At 50.4% G+C, this 25,642-nt stretch overlaps 1 protein-coding gene across 1 annotated transcript in view; it reads right to left on the bottom strand.

Annotated features, from left to right (window-relative positions):
- Positions 1–24,449, bottom strand: part of LOC119374456 (homeobox protein prospero) — a 40,821-nt gene extending 16,372 nt beyond the window's left edge. Inside the window, exons 1-2 of the mRNA XM_037644557.2 lie at positions 22,311–24,449; positions 15,767–16,096 (exon numbers count right to left, since the gene is read on the bottom strand). Of these exons, the coding sequence (XP_037500485.1) occupies positions 15,767–16,096; positions 22,311–24,166 (2,186 nt within the window). The 5' untranslated portion in view covers positions 24,167–24,449. The remainder of the gene's footprint in view (positions 1–15,766; positions 16,097–22,310) is intronic.
- Positions 24,450–25,642: the final 1,193 nt, after the last annotated feature.

Raw genomic sequence — 25,642 nt, 5'->3', positions numbered from 1 at the left:
CACAGAGTCGGGTCCTTTCTGCAGCCTGTGCGTACATGCCTTTCAGAAAGCTGCAAACCAAGCACGGCATACGTCAGTCATCGCTGCGTTGTTTCAAGAAAGGACTGCGTGGCGCCGCCACCAGCTGCGAAAAATCGCGAAGACTGGAGCAAGACCTTCATGCATGGCCTGGCGCCAACATCGAGATTTTATACTATAGATATGTACTGGAGGCACTCGCTCTTCTCGAAATGTTGCAAAAAATAAAAGTTTTAATGTTTCCTAAGCGCAATCCAGCGCGCCTTAAAACAACAGCATCACAAACGCAACGCTGCGTCCAAATTACGGCAGCTGCAGCATACAGTTGGACTCTCGAATCACCGTCGCCTTTGCAATTCGCATGCCTTCACGCTATATATACAATTGCAGCTCGCAAGTCGGAGTCGTGTGTGCAAACCATTAAACCCCACCCCCTCATATGCTCGCAGCTTTGAGCCGCCTCAAAAGCCCTCTTCCTTCCGAAAGGTTCCCGAAACGTTCATTTTTCTTTCTTTTTTGCTTCCTGCAGTTCTCACAGTGCACGACTTCCCCAATCGACGGCTCCTCGTTTTCCCGTGTAGCTAAACAACAAGCGCGACATCGTACGGCGAAGGCGCGCCGAACCGGAACTATACGCAGCACCCCAGTTTTGCGAACGAGGCTTAGGGACGCGGTTAGAGGAGCGTAAAGACGACCGAGATTTCTCTTCCGAACCATTAATAAGCATTAGTTCTCCCTTCCTCTCTCTGGCCCGCATACCGGTCGCCTTCGCGAAGCCGAAACTTTTGAAAATTGTCGGCGAATCGGCAGTGTTCACCTCCGCCACCTCGACCACCACACTCCTTCCTGGCCGTACAGACAGCCGTCCAAAGCGCGGCGTATACAAAGAACAACGGAGGGGATACTTGGAGCAGAACGTTTGAGAGAACGAACGTTCGGTGCATGGCAGTGAGGGAGTGTTCATCCGTGGGAGGAGGCGCGTTAGCGCCAACTGAATGCGCGCTGTGCGCTAACGCTGGTAACGTCGCCGCGTACCTCCGCTAAATCAGCGACACGCAGCTAGAGACGTCGCGTCCGGTTTTATCGCCGTCGAGAGAAAAGAGATCTCGCGGAATCTCGCGCACTTTCCGGGCGCCCAGCAGGCAACCCTGGGTCACGCTACCAAACTGGAACGTGTACTGCTTCAAAGTCGTCGCACTCGTCGGGTGAGCGCCTGGGATTCGCCCACGGCTCAGCAGCCGTCGAACGGCTCTGTCTGCCTCGGCTGCGTGGTGCTGGCGGTGGATCGAGGGTGTGTTCCTTTATACTTTTCGTGTGTTTGGAAAGAAGAACGCGCCAGCAATTTGCGCGGATTATGATATAGCGCTCTCCTCTTGCGAGTGGGCGCGCTGTAGCCGCGTCAGTTGCGTGCAGCGAGAGAGACTCACGAGTTCGCGAGAGTGATCCACTTGAGAAAGAGGGAAAGAACAATGTGCGGTGGCGAACAAGGCGCGTTAATTATTATTACAGCAACTTTCATAGTTTCGAACTCTTCAAGTTGCTCCAACTCTGTCCGACAGTGATTCGCGATACTGCATGCAAAACAGGAGTCATGTACATTTATCATAACGCAGCGTATTATATATGATACGACGCAGCATCTATGATATCATATGACGCAACGTCTGACATGACGCGCGTTTTATAGATCTCGAAAGGAAACTAAAGAAGAATACGTTGACTACTAAATAATTTACGTAAACGTGGAATAAAAGGCGAAATCGTCACCAATGCGCCCCGATTACGCGCGAGATGATGTAACGTTGCAGAACATTTGCTAAAACAACGCGATGCGTCTCTATATGATCCCGTCAAGAAGGAGGCCTCAAAAGGGCATTTCAGCAAAGTTCGAAGAGGAAGGGGGGGGGGGCATACGCGCATACTCGTGCGAACGGCCCACACTATGCACGCAACTGCAGATCAGCGAGCGGGAACGACTGCATATACATATAGTACGGGTGTATCTACGCGGACACGGTTCGTTCGGTCAGCTCTCCGGGACCCGTTGACCGGGAAACCCGGGCACGGCGAGGTAGGGGGTTTGGGCGGCCGTGCGATGTTTGTAAAGGTTCGACAAGAGCGCGAGACTTTGTTGCTTTGTGCGCCTTTTCGCTCGTCGGCAGCCGCGAAACCGTGGAGCTAGGGGATTGAAAACGCTTATAATATAAGCAGGGGGAGGATTACGTCGTCTTGGTAAGTACGCGTGTGTAAACGGGGGAGGGGGCTGCGTCGATAGGGCGCCTTTTCTCGGAAGGTGGTGGTGGTGGTAATTAAACGCGCAGAGCCCCAGAGCCATAGAGAGATGAGAAGCAGCTGCATAACGGAGCACGATGGGAGGTTTTCTGTATACGAAGAAACGAGGCAGCGCTATCGAAAGCCGACACACAGTGTCGCCACTTGGAACCGTTTTGTTCCGTATAAGGAAGGCAGTTCGTGCGCATCGTTCCGCGGGGGTAAACACGGGACGTTTCATTTGTCCGGAGAGTTTTTGGGTCTCTATATATACTCTCCGTTTCATAACACCATGGCTGCGCGCGCGGAGTTCGGAATCCTCGGATCGAGTGCAAATCCCACCGACGGAACAAGAACGGAGTGGTGGTGGTATTGAGAAAGGGGGGATGAATATTATATTCCCAGCCTATAGTTCCCAAACTTAGTCCCTGCGTCCACCAGCTATCTGTCTTTAATTGAGTACGGCGGCGAATGGAGTTCTTTACGCCTACGAAGTTATTTTCATAATGCACGGGGAACGCGCACGTGCATGCGACTCAGTTAGGAGGGCATTAAGGATGAGGTAATAACAGTGTTCCGTTAACAACAAGCGAGCTAAACTGAATTCGAGCAGCTGAAGGGGTGCGGTACTTAGAAGTGACCGTCGGTATATACGGACGAGAGCATCAAGGTTAATTAACGTTAATGTTTGTTGTGATTACTTTTGCCTGGCGCTTTCACCTTTAAACGCTGCTGCTCTGTACAGCCAGCGCCTCCTCTATTTTTAGAGGATGCGCTGGTACAGCATTCGAATTTTTCGATTATATACGGAGTCTATCTAGTAACCGCACCTACGTGTTACACGGCATTGCGAAAACAAAGGTTCAGTATATAGTAGGCAGTTGGACGGGTTGAAGGCGCGATTGCGCCATGAAGCTGCCGCACGCAGAATGCAAGTGCTCACGAAATTGACGAAGCAACCAGCGTTGATCATAAGCATAAGAGAGAGACAGCAAAGTTCTGAACAAACTTTCATGATGAAATGAGCTTAGTATGACAGTTGATCAAATAACTAAAAGACGCCGAAAAAAGAACAAGTGAACGTAAGCCACGTAGGTTCACATTGTTGTTGTTGTTATTCACCCATTTAGTCTGGCTCACACCCACTGTGGGGGATTGGCCAAAAATTGAGTGGTTTTATAAATTGTTTAAAAAACTTTAGAATTGGGCAGTTTATAGAGTGTTGTTCTTTCTTCTTCGTCTTTTAGTCCTCTCAGTAACTGTCATCCCACTCAGTAACTTTTTGGACTGGGTCATACCCAGTCCAAAAACCCACCAGAGTGGGTTTGGTGTGTTCTGGTGTGTCTTCGTGTAAACACCAGACTATAATAGTGTGTCCTGGTGGGAACACCAGACTTTAATAGTGTGTCCTGGTGGGAACACAAGCCCAGTGTTTTGTGTTCTGCTAGGGTACCAAGCACATTTCAACACGAACGTGCACCAACTAGCCCCATTCATTGTCTTGCTATACTGAAGGAACAACAGCCGCGGTGGTCGCGTCACCCGCTTGGCTGGCTGCCGACGTTTTGAGTAACGTCCATGTAGTTCCAAGACGAAGGCAATGAAGGACGCAGCTTTCGGTTTCGGTTGACTCCTGTATGAAAGCAGCTGTCTACGTACGCTCTATTTTGTTAGACTCGCAAGGTCAAGCCCGAGTCCAGTCTAAGTCTACTACCAGACGTTATTAACTCTTTCCAGGGCACAATTGAAGTATATATAGAGCGTGCGCAAACCTGACTGCGCGCTCCCACGCCAGCGAATCATTTTTCCTTCCTCGCCGACCTGCGTCTTCTTAATGCTGTTGACATTGCTCTACAAAAGGAAGAAGAGTGAGGAAGGGGGGCTGCCTTCGTATTTCTTCTAAGTCCCGAGTATAAGGCTTGACGGCAGCTAAGCAAGCGCCGAGCGAAGCCGGAGCAAAAGAAGGGCGCGCACAGCAGCCCGCCGCTGGACGATCGCACGCGTGTTTTCAGCTGCCTCGGCCGAAGAACTGAAACGACCGCCGCCGGGGACCAAGACAAAGGGACAAGAAGGAAAGGAAAATGAAGCAGTGCTCGCGTGCGACTGTTGTAGTAGCGCCGCCATAGCAGCTGCGCAAATAGCCTTCACGGCACAACGATCTCCGGACCCTCCCCCTTTCCCAGGCCTCCACCGATGGATGGGAGGACGGCCATAGTGAGGGTCAACGAAACGGACCTCTGCCTCCGTCCAGAAACTTCCGGTCAGCTCACGCTGATTTGCGCCTTCCCTTTCTTTTCTCTTTTCCTCTGTGCATACGAGTGTTAAGGTGTTCCTGCACGTCACTCCTAGTGTAGAGCGACGTACAAGAGGCGCGAATGTGCCGGGGAAGCGAGCGCCCGTGTTAGCACACGGTGCACTGGCACGATGTGTGAGGTCATTGCATGTTTTATATTGTTGCGGTGCAAGAAAGCTTTTAAAAAATTATGGAGTGGAAGCTTTCACAAGGTCTTAGCAGCGGATGTGAAGCCAGAATTCGCCTGGAGCTTACCTCAAAAGCATGGCCCTCTCGTGTTATACTCAATCAGAGATACAGTGATCTTGCTCTGCTAACGCGAACGATAGCCTAAATATAAAATAAGAGATCGCTGTTCGCGACAAAAGTATTACATCTGGATGAGCATAAGTAACTTGATTTTTTCTAAAATTTGCCAAGTCATTGAGGTTTCTTAAAACCAGTAACACGAAGGTAGCCGATGAGCACTATATGTCGGAAAAATTGGTGTTAAATTCGTACGGCGTGCGAAGCAAACGCTGCTTTTTCTTTACTGTATGCCATCGTTTTGTCGTGCCTGGAGTAAGATGGCGGTGGTATGGCTTCACGTTCTAGGCATAATTTCCACACCAGCAGTTTTTTTTTAAATAAAAACCTCCATGCCTATGATCAAGGTGAAGTTGAGGAAGAAGAGAAGGAGGACGTGGTGGTTCTCTGGAGAAGGGCAACTGCCATACTGACTGCTCGACTATTTATCCCCCTGTATATACCCTGTAAATATATCCGTAACAGTACAGACCTATGTATGCTCGCTGTCAAGGCGCTTACGCTTGTACGCTTCACCGGATCCTTACTTTACAGATCAACACGGAAACAGAAAGTGAAAACCAACAATGGAAAAAGAAAGGAATAATTGAAAACCAAGTGAGTAAGGATCTGACTGTGAGGTAGAAACCATGTCGCGTAGTATCATTAGAAGCCGCCTCAACAGAATCGAATCAAACTGCTGCCGCAACGAGCGCTGACGATCATTTCGGGAATGCCGCAGAAGAAAACAGCAGGACGGCGAGAAAACCATTGGGTGTGGAAAACGGTGGGAACTGTTTTTTCCCGATGCCGTTAATAAAGGTGGCCGTATAAGCGAGCTAAGTGTACAACACACTTAAATCGAGAAAAAGTAAATAAAGAAAACGGAGACGACCGAAGTCCGTGTTGCGAGGAATAACTACGTGCAGAAAAAGAAGTGCGTCGGCGGTCATTAGCCGGTTCGCGTCGTCCTCGCTGGGAGCGCACCCTTCCATCAACTCGGAAAACACCCCCGGAAAACAACACGGAGAACTCGAGCATCATCAGATTGGCAGGGCGGGGTGGAAGAAAATAACAACACTATAGGGTTAGCGCGAAGAGCCAGCGGCGGCCGCTAGAGGGATTTCGTCGCTAGCGACGTTTTCCCCTCCAAGATGAGCCAATCCTCGCTCCACAATAAAAGTCAATAAAAGTCAACGGTGAAGAAGAGAGCGCGAGAGGCGTAAGAAAAAGACCCAAGGTTGAGGGGGCGGCGCTAATTTAGATACACGGTCCGCTCCATCGTCACCCTGCTTGGTGGTGTTGCTTCTGCTGCCTCCGTCCGCACAGCGTCGCTGTTGTTGATTTTTACGTGAACGCTCGAGGTTTCCTTGGGCCTTCTAACCTTCCCCCACACGAAAACCCCTTGCCTCGCTGCCGCACAAGTCGCGTCGTTCCTCCCGCGCTGCCTCTTCTCGACGGTAATTAACGAACTGAGCTAGTTGCGCCTTCTCAAAGCTCTCATCTAGGACGCTGAAAGCCATCCCCGTACAGTGGCTCCACCTACACGCTCGCCCGTCGACGTGAAGCGACGTGAGAGGGCGTTCGCTTGTTTTTCTCGGTCTCCGCTCTCAGTGCCACGTTCCTTCCTCCTCTCCTACTTAATGAACTCAGGCCGCAAGAACAAGAGAGCATCTCTTCTCGACGTCCGTGGTTCCCGAAAAAGAAGGACAACGGGCGCGGACAAATAATAAACAACGCCGGCCCGCACGACGGGTGAGGCCCGTTCGATGCGAAAGTGGAAGAAAGGCGTCTGCCCTGCAGACCCAGCTGCTCTTATCTTCGGCCTCACTAACCCTCCTCCACCACTCCGCGCAACCCCAGCCTCCCTGTTCTCCCCAACTCCCCCCACCCCCCTCCCCGGCGGCCGCTCGCTTTGCGAGAAACAACAAAACTACTGATAGTAGCGAGCCCCAGTGTATAAACGCGGGTGTTCGCAAAAACAAACAGGTGGGGAGCGAAGGCGTGTTGTGCGTACGCGTGTATCACGTGCAGTTGTGTGTGTGAGAGAGAGAGAGAGAGAGAAAGAGAAATAAAGAAAGAGGCGTGGGAGACAGAGTAACAGGGAAAGTGCTTCTGCGTCGGTTCTTCCCGATTCCCTCGCGAGCGATGGTGCGTGGCCGGCGCGAAAAACTCAGCACGAGCCGAGTGCCTGAGCACAAACAAACAAGCAAACAAACACGGTATCATCGTCCCAACGTTAGCGAGTAAGCAAAGCGAGCTCTTTTCCTCCTCATGCCAAGCTTCTTATCACGCACTAAGCGGCGGCGCCGTTCGTCATTGGAAGCGATCATCTGCCGCGCCTTCAACTTCCCCCTTCGTTCCTCTTCTAAACGTACACAACACCCGATCACGGCCCCACGATTCAAACACACATAGAACCCAGTGTGCAAAACAGAAACGCAGTACACGAAACAGCGCTTGATTTGAAGTCCCCTCCCTTCCTTGACGTCATTACTTTTTTTTTCTTGCGTCGAAACGCCGAGGAGGTCATCGGGGATCCTTTAAACAACATCGCTTGTCTTCAGCCACGCGAATATCACCGGCTTGGCTTGTGCTGCGGGTCCGAATTAATCGTACCCGAGAGCTCTCCTCGTACTCGGTTCCGCAAAATCAAACGAGACAAAGATTTAGTGGGGGGCGGCGCGCGGCAAACAACCACGACCGGCACTACCAACCGCCAGCCGGAGCTAATGACAACGTGCATTCAAGAGACAGGGAGAGAGCCTGCAGAAACTGCTACTGAGAAAAAAAAAAGTAAGGCACCGAGCTATAGCGCAGGAAAGGGCATACTCGGAGAACGGACGGGCCAAAACACGATTAAGACTGGCAAACAGCATTACCCCTTCACTAATACACAAAGCTCATTCGCGGCGAACGCTGCTAGCTCGGGCTGACTTGCTTCTGCCATCGCCCCTTCTGTAGTATCTCCTAGAGAAGTACGCATAACGTACAGCGAGGACTTGGCGGCGACTCCTTTCCCATGATGATCATCGCTGTCTGTTTTCTGGTTCATCAGAGCGCCGCCACGCGGCGCGCACTACCGCACCAAACAACCTAGCGGAGGCGGTGAGTGGAGGAGGCAGGCTGCAGCAGCGCCCCCCCCCCCCCCCTCGTTCCCGCTCGGCGCCAATCTTCTTCGTGGCTGACCGCGCGTTTGCATCAACTTACGACAATGACCGTTGTTTTGCGGAGCGGGCGGCTTGCTTATCTCTTGAGTAATTTCGACTCGGCTATGGCTTGGCCTCGCGCTAACGTCCTTCGCTCTGCGTTAGTTGAGGAAGCCCCGGCCGGGCCTTTCACGCCTTGCAAAGGGGCCGGGATGGAGGGGACGAACGAGCCATACACACAGCGCGCATTGTTTACGCACCGTTAATGTCATGTGCGGGGTTCAGGAAAGGCGCGGTTGTTCGTTTTGTTGTTGTTGATGTGTTTCTTCAAGACATTTTTTATAGTGTGCGTCTGATTGCGCCGGTCCTGCCGTTTGCTTGCTTATAAGAAACGCATAGTGTTTTTTTTTTTTCTGTTGCTGATAAAGAGGCGCCTGCACAAGACACTAGGGACAAACTAGGATGGACTGAACGTCTATAGAAGCTAGATTGCAGAACTTAAGTGAACGTTCGGCATAGATCGTCTGTTTTTATGACGATGACTGTTCTGTTGTAATGAACGTAACGCGTGACTCACTAATGACCATGATTAAGTGAAATGCAAACAAATGACAATTAGAGTGAAAAGAAAGTAACAGAGAGACAGCGAAGAAATGACGAACGCTTATTCCCTGTCTTTTTTTCACCTTCCTTTCCACGACTGAGGAGTACAATGCTGTACAGTAAAAAAAAAAAAAAAAAAGAGAACCAAACGTCATTTGAAGAAGCTTTCGAATGAGCTTTCTGAAAACAACGAACTCCTGTCTGCAACAAAATACTATGCAATTGCCTTCGCTGTGCCGCCCTCCTCCTTTTCTCCCCTCTGTGTTCATCTCCCTTGCATTGCTAATAGCAAGAAAAAAAAAATGAGAGAAACGGATGAGGCTCCATTCTATTAATGTTTACGATCGCATGAAGCTAACAGACAGTGAAATCATAAAAAGCGTAAGCAGAAATACCCTTTCGTAGGGTCGAACTGTACGAATGATAAGGAAAAGAAACGAAGGTGAACGAAAGGAGCAAACAGCATGGAACCCTAATGGAAACCCTAATCCACATTTTAGAACATGAACGTCTACGATCGTATCCTATTTTGATACCTCTCGCGAGCAATTCATCATATTGTGCACTTTCTTGGGTACTAACGTACTCGAGACCATAGGTATTTGTCACGGGATGAGTTAGCCAGCGCCATTAAAGGCCGTAGCGGCGGTTTTAGAGCATCGTTCTATGCGCAGCAAGCAGCACGGTCTCAGTGACATTACGGAGTAAATGCGTAGTAAATACGTCGAACGTCAGGAGAGCCGAGACGAGCGGTGCGTCGAAACACTTGTACGCCACTTCAAGCATTAAAGGCCCGCCAAACTGCAGACCACCTCCATATTACCCCTTCCATCGTTTCACGTGGCTGAGTCGTCTCTCCAGGCAACTTAGGTCAAATTGCCGTATTTCTCAAGCCCGTCTCTCGCTCTTCCTCCTCCGCTCAAAGCCAGAAGACCTGCTTAGACTCTCAGCAATTTTATGGACTCCTCCCACCCCTCCCCCCTTCTTTACCCAATCCCCGACTACCTATAGAACACCACGCTGTACGCACTACGCAGCCAAGACGCCAGATGCCCCGGCTTTTCCCGAAGGTGCTCGCCCGCTGAAATCAAGGCAGCCGGCTCCTCGCAGCCAAGCGAAATTAGCGCGAGCGGAAATTATCCTAATTAACGAAGCGAGCGCTAGTTCGGAGGGGGGGGGGGGTGCTGTTGCGAAGAAGGTTTCGTTGCCGAGCACTTGCGCCGCTCCCTAAAGGAGGCTGCGTTGCGAAGGCTCGCAGGCGCTGCGGAGAAGCTAAAACGTTGTTGTAAGGCGCGCGGGTATTGCGAAGAAGCCCGCCTACCCTGAGCGCTCTCTCTTTCTTACTGTTTTCCGTATTTAATTTTAATGAACCTAGTCGGCGGAACGCACAATTTAAACGCGATAAACTCTGGCCGCTGGCGCCTTACGGCTGTTAAAAGGATCGAAGGAACGTTTTCGCGGAGCGCGCGCCTTCAGTGTGCACACGCGTAATTCGATTTCGCGGGGTCATGCTGCACCGAAGTGCAAGAAGAAAAGGATCGTCTAAAAGTGAATCCGATTCTCCAGATTTTGTGGTCGGGTAACGCTCAAGTGCGCCAGGAAAATCTGATTCCCCTAGGCTTAGAAGGTTGATTAACTGCGGATATTTAAAAACGTCGCAAATAGTGTCATTGTTAATAAGGAAGGAGGGCACGATGTTGTGGCTTCCTTTTTTTCTTGTTCTTTTTTCATAGTTGTTTGACAGGCTTAGTTTACACGCAATTTTTTATACGTTTCTCGGTAGCCGCTTTCGTGGTTTCATTAAAATGTGGAGTAGGATATGTCCACAGAACGTTTCCTGGTGCTTGGGGCTTATTTAATGTTTTTTAAAAATATTTTTACAGAGTTGACGTCTAGTTTAATGAATGCGTGCACACTCTACAAAGGTGATGCCAGAAGTGTTGCTGATTGAATAATAATAATAATAATAATAATAATAATAATAATAATAATAATAATAATAATAATAATAATAATAATAATAATAATAATAATAACAAAGGTAGCTCGCAGGGCAAAAGTAAGAAAGTACTGTCAGTATACAACCTGTTTAAATATTATTTGTTTACATTTTTTCTAACACAGACTGTTTTTTCAATTAGGAAGCGCACTAAATGCATACGTAATACAAACAAACATACAAATAAACAAAACAAAACAGTGACGCCAGACGCGGGCCTCCTGGAATCACGGGATATCCTGACAGAGAATACAGAACGGATGGAACGGGCCGTATTGACTGAGCTCAAGAGTATAACGGGAAAAATATACTGGCTAAGAAAAAAAAACAACAACACTGAAATAGAGCGTCCTGAATCAGCATTTATACACCGTCGCACAGAGTTATGAATGTTCTCTTTTGGGACGGTCACGTGCTGTGTCGCGAGGGCACGCAGACTGCCCGGATCAGTGACCGAATCGAATACGCGCACACGATGCTGCATGCGAACCGCTGCGCTTCAAAAGTGTTCAACAGAAAGCCGCCGCTCCAATTCACCACTCGTCACCGCAGCGCTGCAGCACTAGAATGCTTGAATGCGCAACGGGACTCGAGCGAGATCAATTGAATACACAGGATGGACTGTACACTCTTCCTCGCCCGATATACGGTGAAATCTCGTTGATACGTTTTTTCACGGGAACCGGAAAATAAAACGTATTATGCAAAAATCGTATGAACCAAAGAGGTTGAAAAAAAAAAAAGAGAGGAAAATATGCATACTCCTTCAGTAACTCACTTTTATAGAGCAACATTGAAGTAGCTGGTCAATTCGCGCTGCATTTTCTTTTTGCGGCGAGAAGATCGCCTAGCAACGATGTTTTCCCTCAAAACCGACGCTGCTGCGTCCTCAGCGGCTCTGCAACGTGCAGATCATGGCTTGTTTGAACGCGGTTTAGGCTAGTGTACTGAAGAATAAACGAAGGACTTCTAGATATATCGGTCAAGGTCCACTTTCGTAGTCGTAATACCCAATCTTGGGCAAAAATGTGATCGTATTAAACGCATGAAAATGCATTATTGCCAAGGGAGGTTGGTCGGGAATGAAACGAAAAACGTATTATGCAGAACCGTATCAACGAGTTTTTTTCACTGAATAGGAACGAACGCGACAACTTAAGAACTAATGCAGTGCGAGCTCGGTCCCCACAAAAGTGTACTGGATCTGCCTGTTCCGTTCGCCTCCACGCGTTGAAATATAGTTCCGGAACCGTTAGACGTCGATATTGGGGAAAGTTCACCATCACCATGACGTCACAAAAGTGAGCAAACGATGTTGGTTGACGCATCTGTACGAGTTCTATTTGACTTGGACGGCGTTGCATTTGTCATTGCCGTCGATAACAACCAAGATAAGGACATGTTCAGAAGACTTGAACTGTGTGAAAATGAGCACGTAGGCGTGATTGCCTGCAAATACTTCCTTTATACATATTGCCCACTATCGCACGCGAACCTAAATGGAAGCGTTGTTTCATCGCCACGCATAATTTCCAGCTCTCACTGAATGGATGACGTGTATATAGCTTTGGCGAACACACTGCTCCTGCCTAAAACGTATTCCACAGCACCAGTTGCGTCAATGAAAGAAAAAAAATAAAAGAATAAAAATGCGATCCGGTCATTATTATCAAGCGACACTAATGTACCTTTAATTCAATTTCACTTGCTTTGAACGCGTCTGACACGATATTTACTGTGCACCGTTATACCACTAGTAAACAAAGATCAAGCATCTAAAGATACGTTTTCGTCGAGTCCAGGAACTACGGACTTATTAAGCAGCACCCCAGCTGGCTTCTGGGACGGTGCGCACGTGCCGAGAGAGCGGCGGGTACTGTTGAGCGTTACCGCCGACAGGCGGCGCCACCGTGCCACCCTTGCGGATCGATCTGGATTCGCACCGGTTGCACAGAACGCGTTTTCCGCGTGCGGTGAACACAAGCCGTCTCACACTCGGCAGCAGTAGCATTGTAATGAACATAGGTGTGCGCAGGGTTCCCCATCAGGGGGGGGGGGGCGAAGGTTCATCGCAGCGCCCCCACCCCCCCTTGTAAGTCGATGTACGAGACAGATTTTGCACCCTCCCCCACTCTTAGCTGACTAGGGGGGTCAATGTATGGGGCAGATTTTGCGCCCCCCCTCTTAGGTTATTAGGGGGAGGGCGGCCGCCCCCCCCCCTGTGCGCACGCCTATGGTAGTGAATACCGTCTCACATTGTTACCGACGGAGTCCATTAAAATAGTTAAACCTGGAGTCACTGAAGAAAGGAAGTTGAGGCTCTTTGTAGGGAATGATGGCAGGGAAAATTGAGGCGTACAGACAACGGATATAAGGAAAACACACGACACTAATAGGGAGTGTCTACTCAAAGATCACACAGTAACGCAAAACGAAAGGCAGAAACGCAGAAAGAAAGGCAGACGCACATGCCACCATAGCGACGGATGGCGCTGCCATTACTGAGCATGCGCAGATACGTTTTCTGTCTACCTTCTTTTCCATTACATCGCGACCTTTCAGTCGATAGCTGTCGTGTGCGTTGTCCGTTTCCTTTATCTTGTGTCCGTGTATACACACCTAACTTCCACACCGAACGTGTGATTCTTGGTGCAAACAATGACAGAAGGTAAATATATAAAAACGGGACCATGTTTTCGTTCCGTCCCCTTCTCGTGCGCTCTAAGAAATAGTTACATTTTCATGACTGAACAACTATGGCATATTCCATGATTTTTGTGCCTCATATGTGATTGTTCGATGGACAAATATGTCTTGGTAGCAAGGAAGTCAGCATAAGAAGGACCCCGTACAGGAGAACATCGGCACACCTTTGGGTGTATTTCATTTCTTCCATTCAGTACGTTGACAAACGACTCTGGCCGGTACCGCGAAAGTCTATGCTACGACTGATACACGCGTTAAATGAGCCGTTCTCCACAAGTGCATACTGTCGAACATACGCGCGATTAAACGTGTTCAAGACTGGCGTTAATATGCGATAATGAACGCCGCTCGGCTTGGGTAATCTGTTTGCTCGTGTCGCGGTCGACCAACGAGCGCCTTCTTGTCCACATATCTTTTATGTCGGCGTCGAAAACTCCAGAGGTGGGCGCGTAAGACCACGTCCAAACGGCCAGTTAAAGGACAATGCCCCGGAGAGCTAGGCTATGTAGAGTGCGCGGCGAAGACACAGAAGGAGCGAAACGCATTCAGCGTAAGATGATCGACGCGCCCCCGCTCGGAGGAGTTCGGCGCTACTCGAGCGGTCAGTGATATAGAGAGTACTTGGCGTCCCCGCGCAAGTCTCCAATCTATACAAAGCCTGGGAAGGTCCAAGCCTCATCACTCCGTTTTTCTAACCGTCATCAAGCAAACTATCTCGTCCACGCCTACCCCCCCCCCCTTTTTTTTTCGGACACTGTTTACAAACTGGACTGGGGTCAACCCAAGGGCCGCTGTAAGAAGGAAGGGCTGTCCAGACCGACGCCCCGGTTCGGGCAACTATCTCCCCAGTTTTGGCCAGCTGTTCTCGCAGACACGTCAACTCCCCCCACTCCCCCGCTTTCCTTTACGAACTGAAACTGCGTCCTGGATACTCACCTCCCCCACCTCTCAACCTACCGCTGTTCCCCCTCCCTTTAAAGAGGAGGTAGATATACAGGGTTTTTTGCCCGGTTGCCAATCTCCGGTTAAATTGCCCGCGCGTGCCCCCTAACACGGTGGGCGATAACGGGACCTACGCGTTCCCTTTCTTCTGTCATCACGAGTGATGCAAGGAGGAAGACGAAGAGGACGAGGGGCGTTGTCTGTGTGCGTGTGCGCACCGTCTGTGTATATACACTATATCTTTTCGCGGGGCTCGGTGCCCTGACTGCCAAGATGCATAAAAAAAAAAAAAACCTGACACCGCAGGGGCCTTAAACAATGGCCTAGCTCGAGCTCTGCGCGCACTTAAGACGAACTGCTGAACTTTCTATCGCTGACAGCGGCGTCGACGACCAAAACACCCCGAGGCAAGCAAGCTTCGCGGACCGGCGTGCTCTCGCTTAAATTTACCGCTTATCGGCCTAGTTCTTTTTTACTGATTTACTTTTCGACGACGGGAACCGCGCGAGTGCTGAGGGAATATAAGAAGGAGAAGAAGGGTATACCAAAGGAACGCAGTCTACAACACCCTCGGGCGAAGCTTGCAGCTCGAGTGGCGAGAGGGGCCTTCCACCACGAGAGGTGGTGTTTCGGGCACACTTGTGACGTTGAGTTTTTGACCGAGAAACTGGCGTTTTTATATGGCCTCTTGGGACCCGCACATTCACAACGGCGTGTTCTTGACAGCGAGAGCGCTATTTGCAGTCATTTATTTCGAAGCCACCTGTTTTGTCTGTATCTGGAATAGCTACGAGAACATCTTATAACTCAGCTGGCGCACTTGACAGGGAGGTTCGCCTTTCGTGCCATGCACACGTGCCTCGTCCTCAAGTTTCTGCGGTTTACGTGTGAGGGGCGCATGAGTCTTCTTTTTCTTTTTTTAATCTTTTCTTTGCTTAGTACTTGCGAAGCTCTCTCAACCAGCTCTTCCGACAAAACTGTGCGGTTGTTCCGATACCATACAGCTTACGAACACATCTGTACGCTTTTTCGTTTCTTGCAAAATGGTTACGTCTTACATTTTCAGCGAAACGAAACAAGCCCGGCATGAAACAAACGCGGACGCACGAAGTCCCGGTTTTCGCAAATATCGGTCCATCAACCATTATTTTGGTAAGATTCGGAAGCTGCTTGCCTGTAATTAGTGTCCACTTGACACGAAATATTTGCGGGCAATTGTGGCGAGGTGTCCGAAATTACAGTGTAGTTGTAGAACATTTTAAGTGTAATTTGCAGTTACATGTACAACATAGTTTACAGTACAATTTACCATTACAATTTACAGGTCGCAGCAACCGGACCCGATATGGAGCGAACAACCGCCACTATATGTTTACAACTGAATAACTTTGACAAGCTTTGTGGGTATCAAGCGATTATGCTATTCGTACATGTAAACAGACAGAAAAAACGAAAAAAAGAAGCTACAGGAGGAGCATATCGCAGATAGAGGAGACTCACCGAAAGTTGGAGAACCACTTGACGAGCTGCGCGGTGTTGTTCTTGTTGAAGTTGATGTCCGGGAAGTACATCTTGAGGATGGCCGAGCTCGGGTACCGCACGTAGAAGAACATGAGCTTGGCCTTGCGCAGATGCATGGGCGTCAGGGTGGTGGTGTAGCCGCCGCCGCTGCCGACGCCCCCGAGAGACTTGAAGCCCGGAGAGTCCGAGGCCACCGAGGCGTTGTCGCCCCTGCTGCTCCCGTGGTTGCCGCTCTGGCTGCCCGGGCCTCCCGGAAGACCGGCCGCGGCCGGAGCGTGGGACGAAGGGCCACCGGCTCCGTTGAAGTACCTGCGCAATGGTACAAGACCGCGTGCATTTGAACGCTAAGTATAAAGTGCGACCGCCGAATAGTAGCTGTCGAATCGGATACCGAATAAGGAAGAAGAAAAAGCCGAATATCGCTAGTACCATGACCTATTATTCCGAATATCGAAAAAAAGATGTTTTTTTTTTTTTCACAGGTCTCATTATTTCAAGGTTTATGCAGAAAGTCACATGGTCCTTTGTGCAGTTGCCTAAGGTGACTGGAGGCGAAAGCCATATTCTTCTTTTTCTTCTCGGTCGACTGTACTTATCCGCCGAAAGCTTCCAGCACCCAACGTGGTTTTGCAGTGCCTCCGGGATCGGCCCGCCTTTGACCAGCCGACGATGTCGTAAGATGACGTCATCGCGTGACGTCACAGTGATGCCACAAATTTTGGCAACCTTGTTACGTCATGATGACGTCATATGGGGACGACATGATGTGATGATTTTTTTGCATCGCTCGTGTTTGCGCCGACGGCCACTTTTCGCGTCTGAGAGGCATGTAAGGCCTCTAACTTTAAAAGTTAGAAACATATGCATCACGCCGCAAGCTCATCCGTGCATGTGTGATTTACATTTACTCTGTGCTGAGACTGACACGAAATTTCGACTAGTTTCAGAAAAAGAGAGAGCAAAGAGGAAGGCCAGAAGGGCAACAACAGCAACATTGTTAATTGCCCACTTTCTTCAAGTCCATTATAAAAGCAGTGATTATAACGCATATACACAAGAGAGACAATGAAAGTCAGAAAACGCGTGACGGCGAGATGAGAAATATGTCGAGAACATTTTACGTATACACCGAAGATCCTAAAAAAGAAAAAAAAGGAACAGGAATTGTTCTCGGTACCAAGTCGAAAGATCAGTCAACAACGGCAGGATGAAGTCAAGTCACTAATTTTCGCTCGGACACGCAATTATTTATAATTTTGAAATAAAAGTTACCTTGGCCATACCTCACTCGAACAGATAAGTTTCCGCTCCCAATTCTTTTTTCAGTCGGTATTCCGAAACTTTTGCTTATCACGTCGGCACTTTACGGGCGCCACGTTGACGGTCAGCTAGGAAGTCGAGTTGCTGTACCACACACTAGAACGTATAACGTACTCTAACACATCAGTTCACTTGAGCGTCCTTTCCGTTTCTTATTGTACAGACACTGTTTCCAAGTGTTCGTAGCGTCCTTCGATGAAATGAACTTTTTCTAAACGTAGCATATCGGGACCGGTTACCGCTATCCCATAGTAGGGTGTGTAGGATACCCGAAGTCGTGAAACCATTTGTTCGAAACGCAGTCATTATACTATAGGGGTCTCAAACACGCGGCCCGCACATGACTTTCTTCATCCCATGCATTTTTTTTATTTTCTTAATAAGTATGTTCATGAGCTACTCAGACATGACTAGTCTCAAGCATTTCCTTCGTCGTGCACGCCATGCGGTTACCATATGTTGAAACATAACCGTGGAACAAAATTAGCATAGCCTGCACTGGCGGCGCAATGCTAAAGACACAGCGTAGTTGATGGACACCTATGTAGTCCTGGCTTTCGCTGTATTGCTAAGTTCTGCAAATTATGGCTTTGTTTCTTCCTCTATTTTCTATCTTCTCTCTGTACTTTCTACGTCTTTCTTTCCCTGTTTATTTCTATTTATTTATGTTTCTCTCTATTTGTTTCTCTTTATTGCTCCTTCTATATTTCCTCCTCTTTCATCCGTTTCTTTCTCTATAATTCTTTGATTCTCTCTATTTGTCTCTTTCTCATTCTTTCTATGCTATGCTTTACTCTCTTCCCTCCTCCTCTCCAACACATCTCTCCTCCTCCCGCTCACTCTCCTTCCCCACACCCTTACTACACTTTACTATAGAAAGGATATACTATTTCCTGTTAGCGTACCTGGATAGCCGAGCGGTTAGGACGCTCGCCTTCGGATAGAGGGTACGCGGGTCCGAATCCCGCCTCGTGAAGAATTTTTTTTTCGGGCAAGAATTTCTCTCTTTGTGTTTTTTTATATATCTTTCTCGCTCCCTGTACTCGCTCTCCCACCCGTCAGGGTTATTACAGGCCACGCCGGAGAAATCGGCGCACGTACGTGTTCTGGTGCGAAGCAGAAGAGGACGAAGGTGAAGAAGAGGATGTAGAGAGCGAGTGCCGATTCAAGATGATGATAGTTTTGGGCCACGACAGACATTTTACGCCGACCTAGAACAGCTTCGCTGTTAAAAACTGCTTATTTCAGAATCGGCGTACAGGCTTTACTCATCTTGGAAATCGGTATCGATATGTTTCCCGATTTCTGACGCCAAATGCCCTTCAGAGATATGGGAAGGAGATCAGATACGGGAAAGGCCTTTCTTGAAAAAGCAACGTTGGCTGACATCTTGTTGGAGCTGCCCCTCCCTCGCTCCAGCCTTCTTCACTGACCTGGCCCTCGCGAGACTAAATTTCGTGACTGCGGCCCGCTAGCTGAGGTGAGTTTGAGACCCCTGATATAGTACTTAAAATCATCCATCTTCTTTTTCTAAACACACGCTCCATGAACTGCTTTTCGGGACGACTTGCTGCTCTCTGATGTCATTGCAAAGCGGCCTGAATAGCACATTTCATCTTGTGGGTTCCGTGGTTCTCTGTATATAAGCATGAAAGGCTGTACATCGACATGAATGGATCCGCGATTGATCAAAGGGTGCTGAGAACGCCCGCCTCAGGGTCGCTGCTCAGGAGATCTTGGTGTGTCACGGTATCCACATTAAACATTAACAGCACGAGCGAACTTTTTTTTTTCCGTGATAACCTGGTGTTTTCTAAGCGTGCACCTAAATCTAATAAAGCACACGGGCCTCTAGCATTCTGTCCCCACCGAAATGCGGCCGCCACAGCCGGAATTCTATCCCGCGACCATCGAGTCAGCAATCGTGCACCATGACCACTATAGACCACCGTGGTGGGTTACTGCAAGATGTGGAATCGTACCAACGCTTTCTAGGATCGCTCGGACACGTTTGTCATGCTCATAAAACAGATGAGAGAGCCCATTGAAAGTTACGGAAGTATATTTGATCAGTATACAGGCGCTTTCCCCTAAGTAGCTGATTGGTTTTGTGGGGCTTAACGTCCCAAAGTGATTCAGCCCATTAGAGACGCCATAGTGGAGGTCTCCGGATAGTTTCACAGACAATTTGGTCGGGCTAGTTGGTAATTATTCATCGTTGTAGGTAGCGCGAAGCTTTCACTAAGGACATCTACAAAAATGACTTGTGCTAAGCGCTTTGTGGTCTGTCCTTTTTGTATCTGTCCTCAGTAAAGTTTCACGGCTACTTACAATGATGGATCACTTCGACCAAGCGCCGCTCTTTTAAGGTGCACTGAATCGCACAGTACACGGGCCTCTAGCATTTCGCCTAAGAAGCGGTCGATTCCGAAGGCGCCGAAGAATGTGTAACAAAACCTAAGTTAGAAACGTCGTCGTTTCTGTTCAACTGAAAATGTGCGCAACGATGCGAGATGGCACTAAATGCCGCCAAGTATATGCACGCGTGCAGGACAGGAACTCACACGTTCACATACGACGCAAGGCACGTCTTACCACAACGTATGTATTGAATTACTGAGCTATAAGCCGAGGTATAGCGAATTACACTTGTGAAATAAACCAATCGGGCCACTTTTATATTGCAAGAGAAGAGGGTTTGGTTCGCCGCGTGGGATATGCCGGAAAAGACGGGAATCTCGCAAGACCGGTGGCGATGCTTCGCTGCAGTTTCAGCGCCATGCTTAACATGAGTTTATGGGGTTTTCACCGCTTCTGGTCTATATAGTCCATAGTTGACCATTCATTCATCGAGAATGAATAATTATGTCGGAGTTAAAGCGGAAGCATGACACTCGAACTGGCGAGCTTCTAATTTTTTTCTCGGTGCTAAATCATCCCAAGTACAAAAGGAAAAAAAAAAAAGATCCATATTAAATGCGTGTCTCACCGTGACGAGCTGAGATTTAATTGGACACGAAATTCGAAAGGAGAAGAACACGCCACTAATCTTATCGAGAAATAACGAACCCATAAAATAGGCGAAATCGGGGTACCGAAAAATTACTGTAAACCACTGTAAACAGCTGTTATGATATTGTCTTTCTGTAGCGTTCCTTGAAGATTGAGGTTTCTTGACAGGCAAGTCCTTCGCACTTGCATGAGAACGTTACGCACTAAAATAAATTAAAATTTTCCTCTTCTTTTCTTTATACCCGAACAAGCAGCAGTGGTAATTATTCTATAAAGACAGGGCGTGCAAACGCGGACACAAGAAAGAAGTCACGAAAAATAAGTCACAAAAGCGGCGTTTGTGGTGTCGTGACTATTGTGCCCGTGTTTGCAAGCCTTGTCTTTTTAGAATGAATACTTACCAACTAGCTCAGCTCTCTGTTATTCTAAACTGGAAATTACATAGTGAACTGAGTTGTCATTTTTCGCCAACGAATGACTACCAAAAAGAAAAGAAAAAAACTCCGTAAACAAAAGCTCTGATGCAGACAACATTTGTGAAACTGCCGTTTGGTCTCTCATAGTTTGGAGCTGTAGGAGAGGATGCTTCGACAACGGCTGAGCGGATAACGAACAAAAGCGCAAAAAAAGCAATTATCGGAGGTCTCATTTTCTCTATCTAACTTTTTGATGCAAATACCACGGGCGGCAAATTAAATCCTGAACATACTTGAATAAACGCTTGAATTTGTCAACAATAATTGTTTCAGCGTGTCAGTTACCTTGATGTTCTCAGATATACCGCATCATTTGTTAGAGGATGTATCACTCTTGCAAGTGTGACGGTCTTAAAAGATCAGTGTCACTTTCAAGCTCAAAACAATAATGAAGAAAGGCGCACAGAATTGAGACAAGAAAAGGTTCCAACGGTGCCTCACACATCTGAATGGTTATGAGCTCAAAACGGTGTGAATTGACAGAGGTTTTGAATAGTTTTTTTTTTTCCGCAATTTTAGTGGAACTTACTTGCCCAATGATTACTGAAACAACTGAAAAGGGTGGCTCCGCGGTTGGAGCAATTGTTTGAAAATTCTTGAAGACAATAGCTGGCTACAGCTGTCAACGTTAACGCAACAAACAAACAAACAACGGAAAAAGCTGAAGTGCTACGTACGGCCACCCTGTGGGGAAATTACATTTCGTCAATACGGGACTCACGCAAAAACTGCCTGTTCCTCTTCGCACTTATGCGATCTGGCGAGAAACCAGTTGTGCATATGGAAACTAATGGCCTGAACGTAAAACAAGGAGTCGTACGCGGCGCTTCTAACCTTAATACGACAAACCTACTAGAGCTCAAAGCTTCACCCTGCGAATGCGTATGAGTGTGCACTAACAGCACACTGGTAACGTAACTTGACCACACGGTCTTCATAAAGAAAATAGTCAAAGCCTTCCTATACCTGGAAGTTAGCGTACCGTTGTTATGTACCTGCATATGAACAGTATATGTCAGTTCAACACCGAAGAACATGTCAGAAATATTGGGACCGGGCTTCTCCTGTTATTTTCCTTATATTCTGTATTACATGTATACTAGTTCAAATCGCTCGAGCCGGAACACCTGCACGACTCCCCTTCAAGCTTTCAAATCTTACGTCAAAAACAAGAAGACGCCGATTGGTCGAACGGAGGGAACCATAGTTAGCAAGCTCGAAATCGTGTACTTTCGCGCGTCGTTGCGTCAAGTGGCAGGTGGGCGTTCCCTTGAAAGCCTGTCAATTCTGACCAGCACGTGTTCGAGCGACGCACTCACAACTCTAGCAATTTGCACTTTTCCTCTCTCTCTCTCTCCCTCTCATTGCTGGAGCTCATGGCAACCTAATGTACATATCTTCGAGCGTTTTTTTTTTTTAATCCCCTTCGATTACATTCATGTCGTATGCTACATATCACTGAAAATCAACCTCCTTTCACTTCTAAATTTTTGTAAACATCAGCTGTACACTTTCTCTCCCTCTCTCTCTTACGCAATGGCTCAACTGCACAGGTGGTAAATCTGGTGATGCTAATGATGATAATAACACCGTGCAGCCCCACCAAGGATCCACCATTTTGGAAAGACAAAGCTACACACACCCACGCACGCGTGCAAAGCAGGCAAGCATGCCGCGTAGTAAGTACTCTAGGATGGAAAAACACGTGTACTCACTTGAGGAACGACATCATGGCCATGCTGGAGTCGTACTCCTGGCTGTTATCCGAGTCGTTGTCCTGTGGCGGCGGAGGCGGGGCCCTGGGCCCCGCAAGCGACGGGTACCGGTGTGGGGGCGCCTCTGCGGGCGAGTGGGCGGCGGCGGCCAGCATCAGGGGCAGCGGCTGCTCCTCGTACAGCCGAGGCTGGTCCACGTGGTGGAAGAAGACGTCGGCCGCCGCGTGGTGCAGGCTCGGGTTCGGGATGGCCACCGACGTGTTCAGAGACACAGGGACCAGAGGCGGCGGCGGGAAGCCCGCGCCGCCGCCGCCGCCCGGCGACTCCTTGGACGAGGGGCTGCCGGGCTCGCGACCCACCAGCCGCGTGTCCGTGACCTTGTGCCTCTTCTTCTTGGTCGGCACCACCAGCGACATGGCCTCGGTCTGCTCGGGAATCACCGGCTCCGACGAAGACGAGAACGGAGGCGTGTGCCTACTCTTCAGGGGCGTCGACGATGAGCCCGGGTAGAAGGAACGCTCCGTGGGACCGCCGGGAGAACCCCTGTGGCCGTTCAGTCGGTTCCGGTCCAGGACCTTGGTCCGCGGTGACTTGCGGTCCAGCATCTGCGTCAGCATGCTGCGCTGGTCGTCCCGACACGGCGGCGCGCCGTCCAGCCTCCGCGCAACCGTCGTCGGTGCCGGGGGAGGGTGCTGTTGGACAGCGGCTGCGGCTGCCGCCGCGGCCGCCGTCGCTGCGGCTGCCAGGCCGTCGGGTGCTTGGCTGCGCGCGTAACGATAGAACACGTTGTCGATCACTCGCGGTATGACGTACGCCATCTCGGTCTTTATGGTCGTCACCAACCGCTCCATGTCCTGAGGAAACACCATGGGCGGAGGTCTCACTATGCACGTCTGCCGGGGGGCGTCGGAGAGCCGGGTGTGACGGAAGTCGTCCGGCGGTGTGCCCGGAGGGCTAACCATTGTAGAGTCGCCACCGCCGCGCAAGGGAGGCTTGACGTCCCGCAGCGGAGAGGAGCGCGGCGCGTCCGTCGACAGCTCCGAAGGGGGCGTCGTCAGTTCCCGGCAGTCGTCGTCGTTGTTGTTGTTGTTACTCAGCCGACCGCCAGCGGCGGTCGAGTCGTCGGACGCGGCGCCGTCCTCTTCCATCTCGTCGTCTTCATCCTCGCTCCTCATCTCGTCGTACCGCTGCTGCATGGTGGCCACCTCCGTCTTGAGCCTGAGGAGTTCCTGGCGGAACGAGTCGCGGTCGGCCGCCCCGGCGCGGCTGCGAAGCCGCAGTTCGTCGTCCGCCGCACCGGACAGTGCCTGCTGGGGTTGGTACAGCTTGCGCTTCTTGCACCCGTTGACCGCCGGCGCCGGGGCGCTGGCCGGAGCCTCTCCGTTGCTGCCTCCGCGGCGCATGTTGGACACGATGCTCTCGACGCGCGCTTTCTTCGCGTCCGTCTCGTCGTCCGAGGCGCCCCGCGCGCTGCCCGCACCATCCGCAGCGGCGGCGGCCGCCATCTCTTCGTCGTCGTCTTCGTCACGCTCCTCGTCTTCCTCTTCGTCGGCCGACGCAGCGTCTTCGTCGTCTTCCTCCTCGACTCCGCGGCCTCCCTGTAGGATGTCGCGGAGGAGGTGCGCGCTGCCGCGCTCAGCCTGGTGCGGCTCCAGGTGCTCGTCTCCGCTCATGAAGCCATTGCGCAGCGGAGGCGAGCGCAAGTCGAGCGACGAGGTTCCGTTCGAAGGGGGTGCCACGGCGACTCTCGCTTCTCCGGCGTCGACGCGCGGGAGCCGCGACGTGTTCCTCTTGGCCTTCGCGGCGCGTGCGAAACTGAGTTGGCCCTCGGCGGGCGAGTCTTCCTCCGATGACATCACGCCAAGACGAAGGCTTCCGATTGGACCGGCGGAGCGCTGGAGAGGGGAGGAAGAGGAGGGCCGCCGCCTCAGGAGCAGCAGCTACGCCGAGCAGCAGCAGCAGCAGCAGCGCCGACGGCAGCGCGGCATTCGTGTGTCACACTTGGCCGAACCTGCGCACGCCGAGAGAAGGGCGAGAGTGAGGGGACAGCTGGCGACGCCAAGGAACGCCACAAAGGAACGCCGCCGCTAGGGAGAGGAGCGCGCGCGCGCGCTACGCCACAATGGGCCCGGCTGCGGCAGATGGGACGGCCCGCCGCCAGCAACCCACCTTTCTTTTCCTTTTGCGCGGCTTCTCTCTCTGTTTTGCTTTCTTTAATCGGCAAGGGAGAAAAATTGCCCCCCTCTTCGCATTCGAGGAGGGGGATCTCTCCTAAGCGCACGGTAGAGCTCGTTTCCTTCATCTAGATTTGGGGTGGGGGGATGTCGGGGTGGAGGAGGCCTGGAAGGTAGCCACCGGGCACCGGCGAGAAAAAAAACCCCGCAAACGCGCGTGCGGAGAACGCGTGCGAGACGCGTGGAGAGTGCGTCCCCGTTAGAAGTGCGACCCCTCTTTCACAGCCCCCTCCCGCCCCCCATTCCAGTCTTACCCCCCCCCCAACAACCTCCCCCTGTCTTACCCTCGCCTCCCTGGGACGACTCGATCGAGCGCACTATGCGAGGAGAACGAGCATTCGTAGTGGCGGTGGAGTAAGAAGTAACGTTACCGTAGTAGAGAAAGAAGCATTTCACTCTCCCTGGCCAGGCCAGGACAAATAGTGGCGCACGCGAGAAGTACGATGTACGCGTGGGAGGAGAACAGCACGCGTGGCGCTACGTTCACCACCTTCTCCTCCTTTTTCTTCATTGGCTGCATCATCCCGATCTCAAAACACCGAGAGGAGAGCCATCCGTGGAAAAGTGGTGTGCAAGTAAAAAAAAGAGAGAGAGAAACAGCAACAGCAACTAGCAGCATAACAGGCAATGCGCTCAAAAACTTCACGATGCCGACTGGCGCGTACGTCTGTGCCGGCGGCGTCAGGACGAGAGGAGGCGAAGGGAAAGCCACAGGCTTCACAGAGGCGCCCGGGTTTTCTTTTTGTGTTTTTTCTTTCTTTCTCTCTTTCACTCGCGCCGACGACAACATCGACCTCGACGTTCCGAACTTCCCGGAATCGCGACGTCGCCCTTGCTTCGCGCGACCGCCAACCGGCGTCGGGGACCCGGAGCACGCCGTGGCGTCGTACGGATAATACGCCACATTTTTCTTTCCCCGCGTACGAGCAACCACCACCGATACTGCGAAACAAGCATCAACCACCACCGGTGCGAGTCGCGAAGCGATCGAGAAGGGAACCCCGAGGGGATTCGCGGCGAAAAAAGAAAGAAAGAAAGAAAAGACATCCTGCACCGTACAAGCCCATTGTCACCCACCGGTATATACGGTGCTGTAAC

This window comes from Rhipicephalus sanguineus, chromosome 11, assembly GCF_013339695.2.
Source record: "Rhipicephalus sanguineus isolate Rsan-2018 chromosome 11, BIME_Rsan_1.4, whole genome shotgun sequence".
Taxonomy (NCBI): domain Eukaryota; kingdom Metazoa; phylum Arthropoda; class Arachnida; order Ixodida; family Ixodidae; genus Rhipicephalus; species Rhipicephalus sanguineus.
The sequence above is the reverse complement of the archived record's forward strand: the minus strand, read 5'-3'. Positions and strand labels throughout refer to the sequence as shown.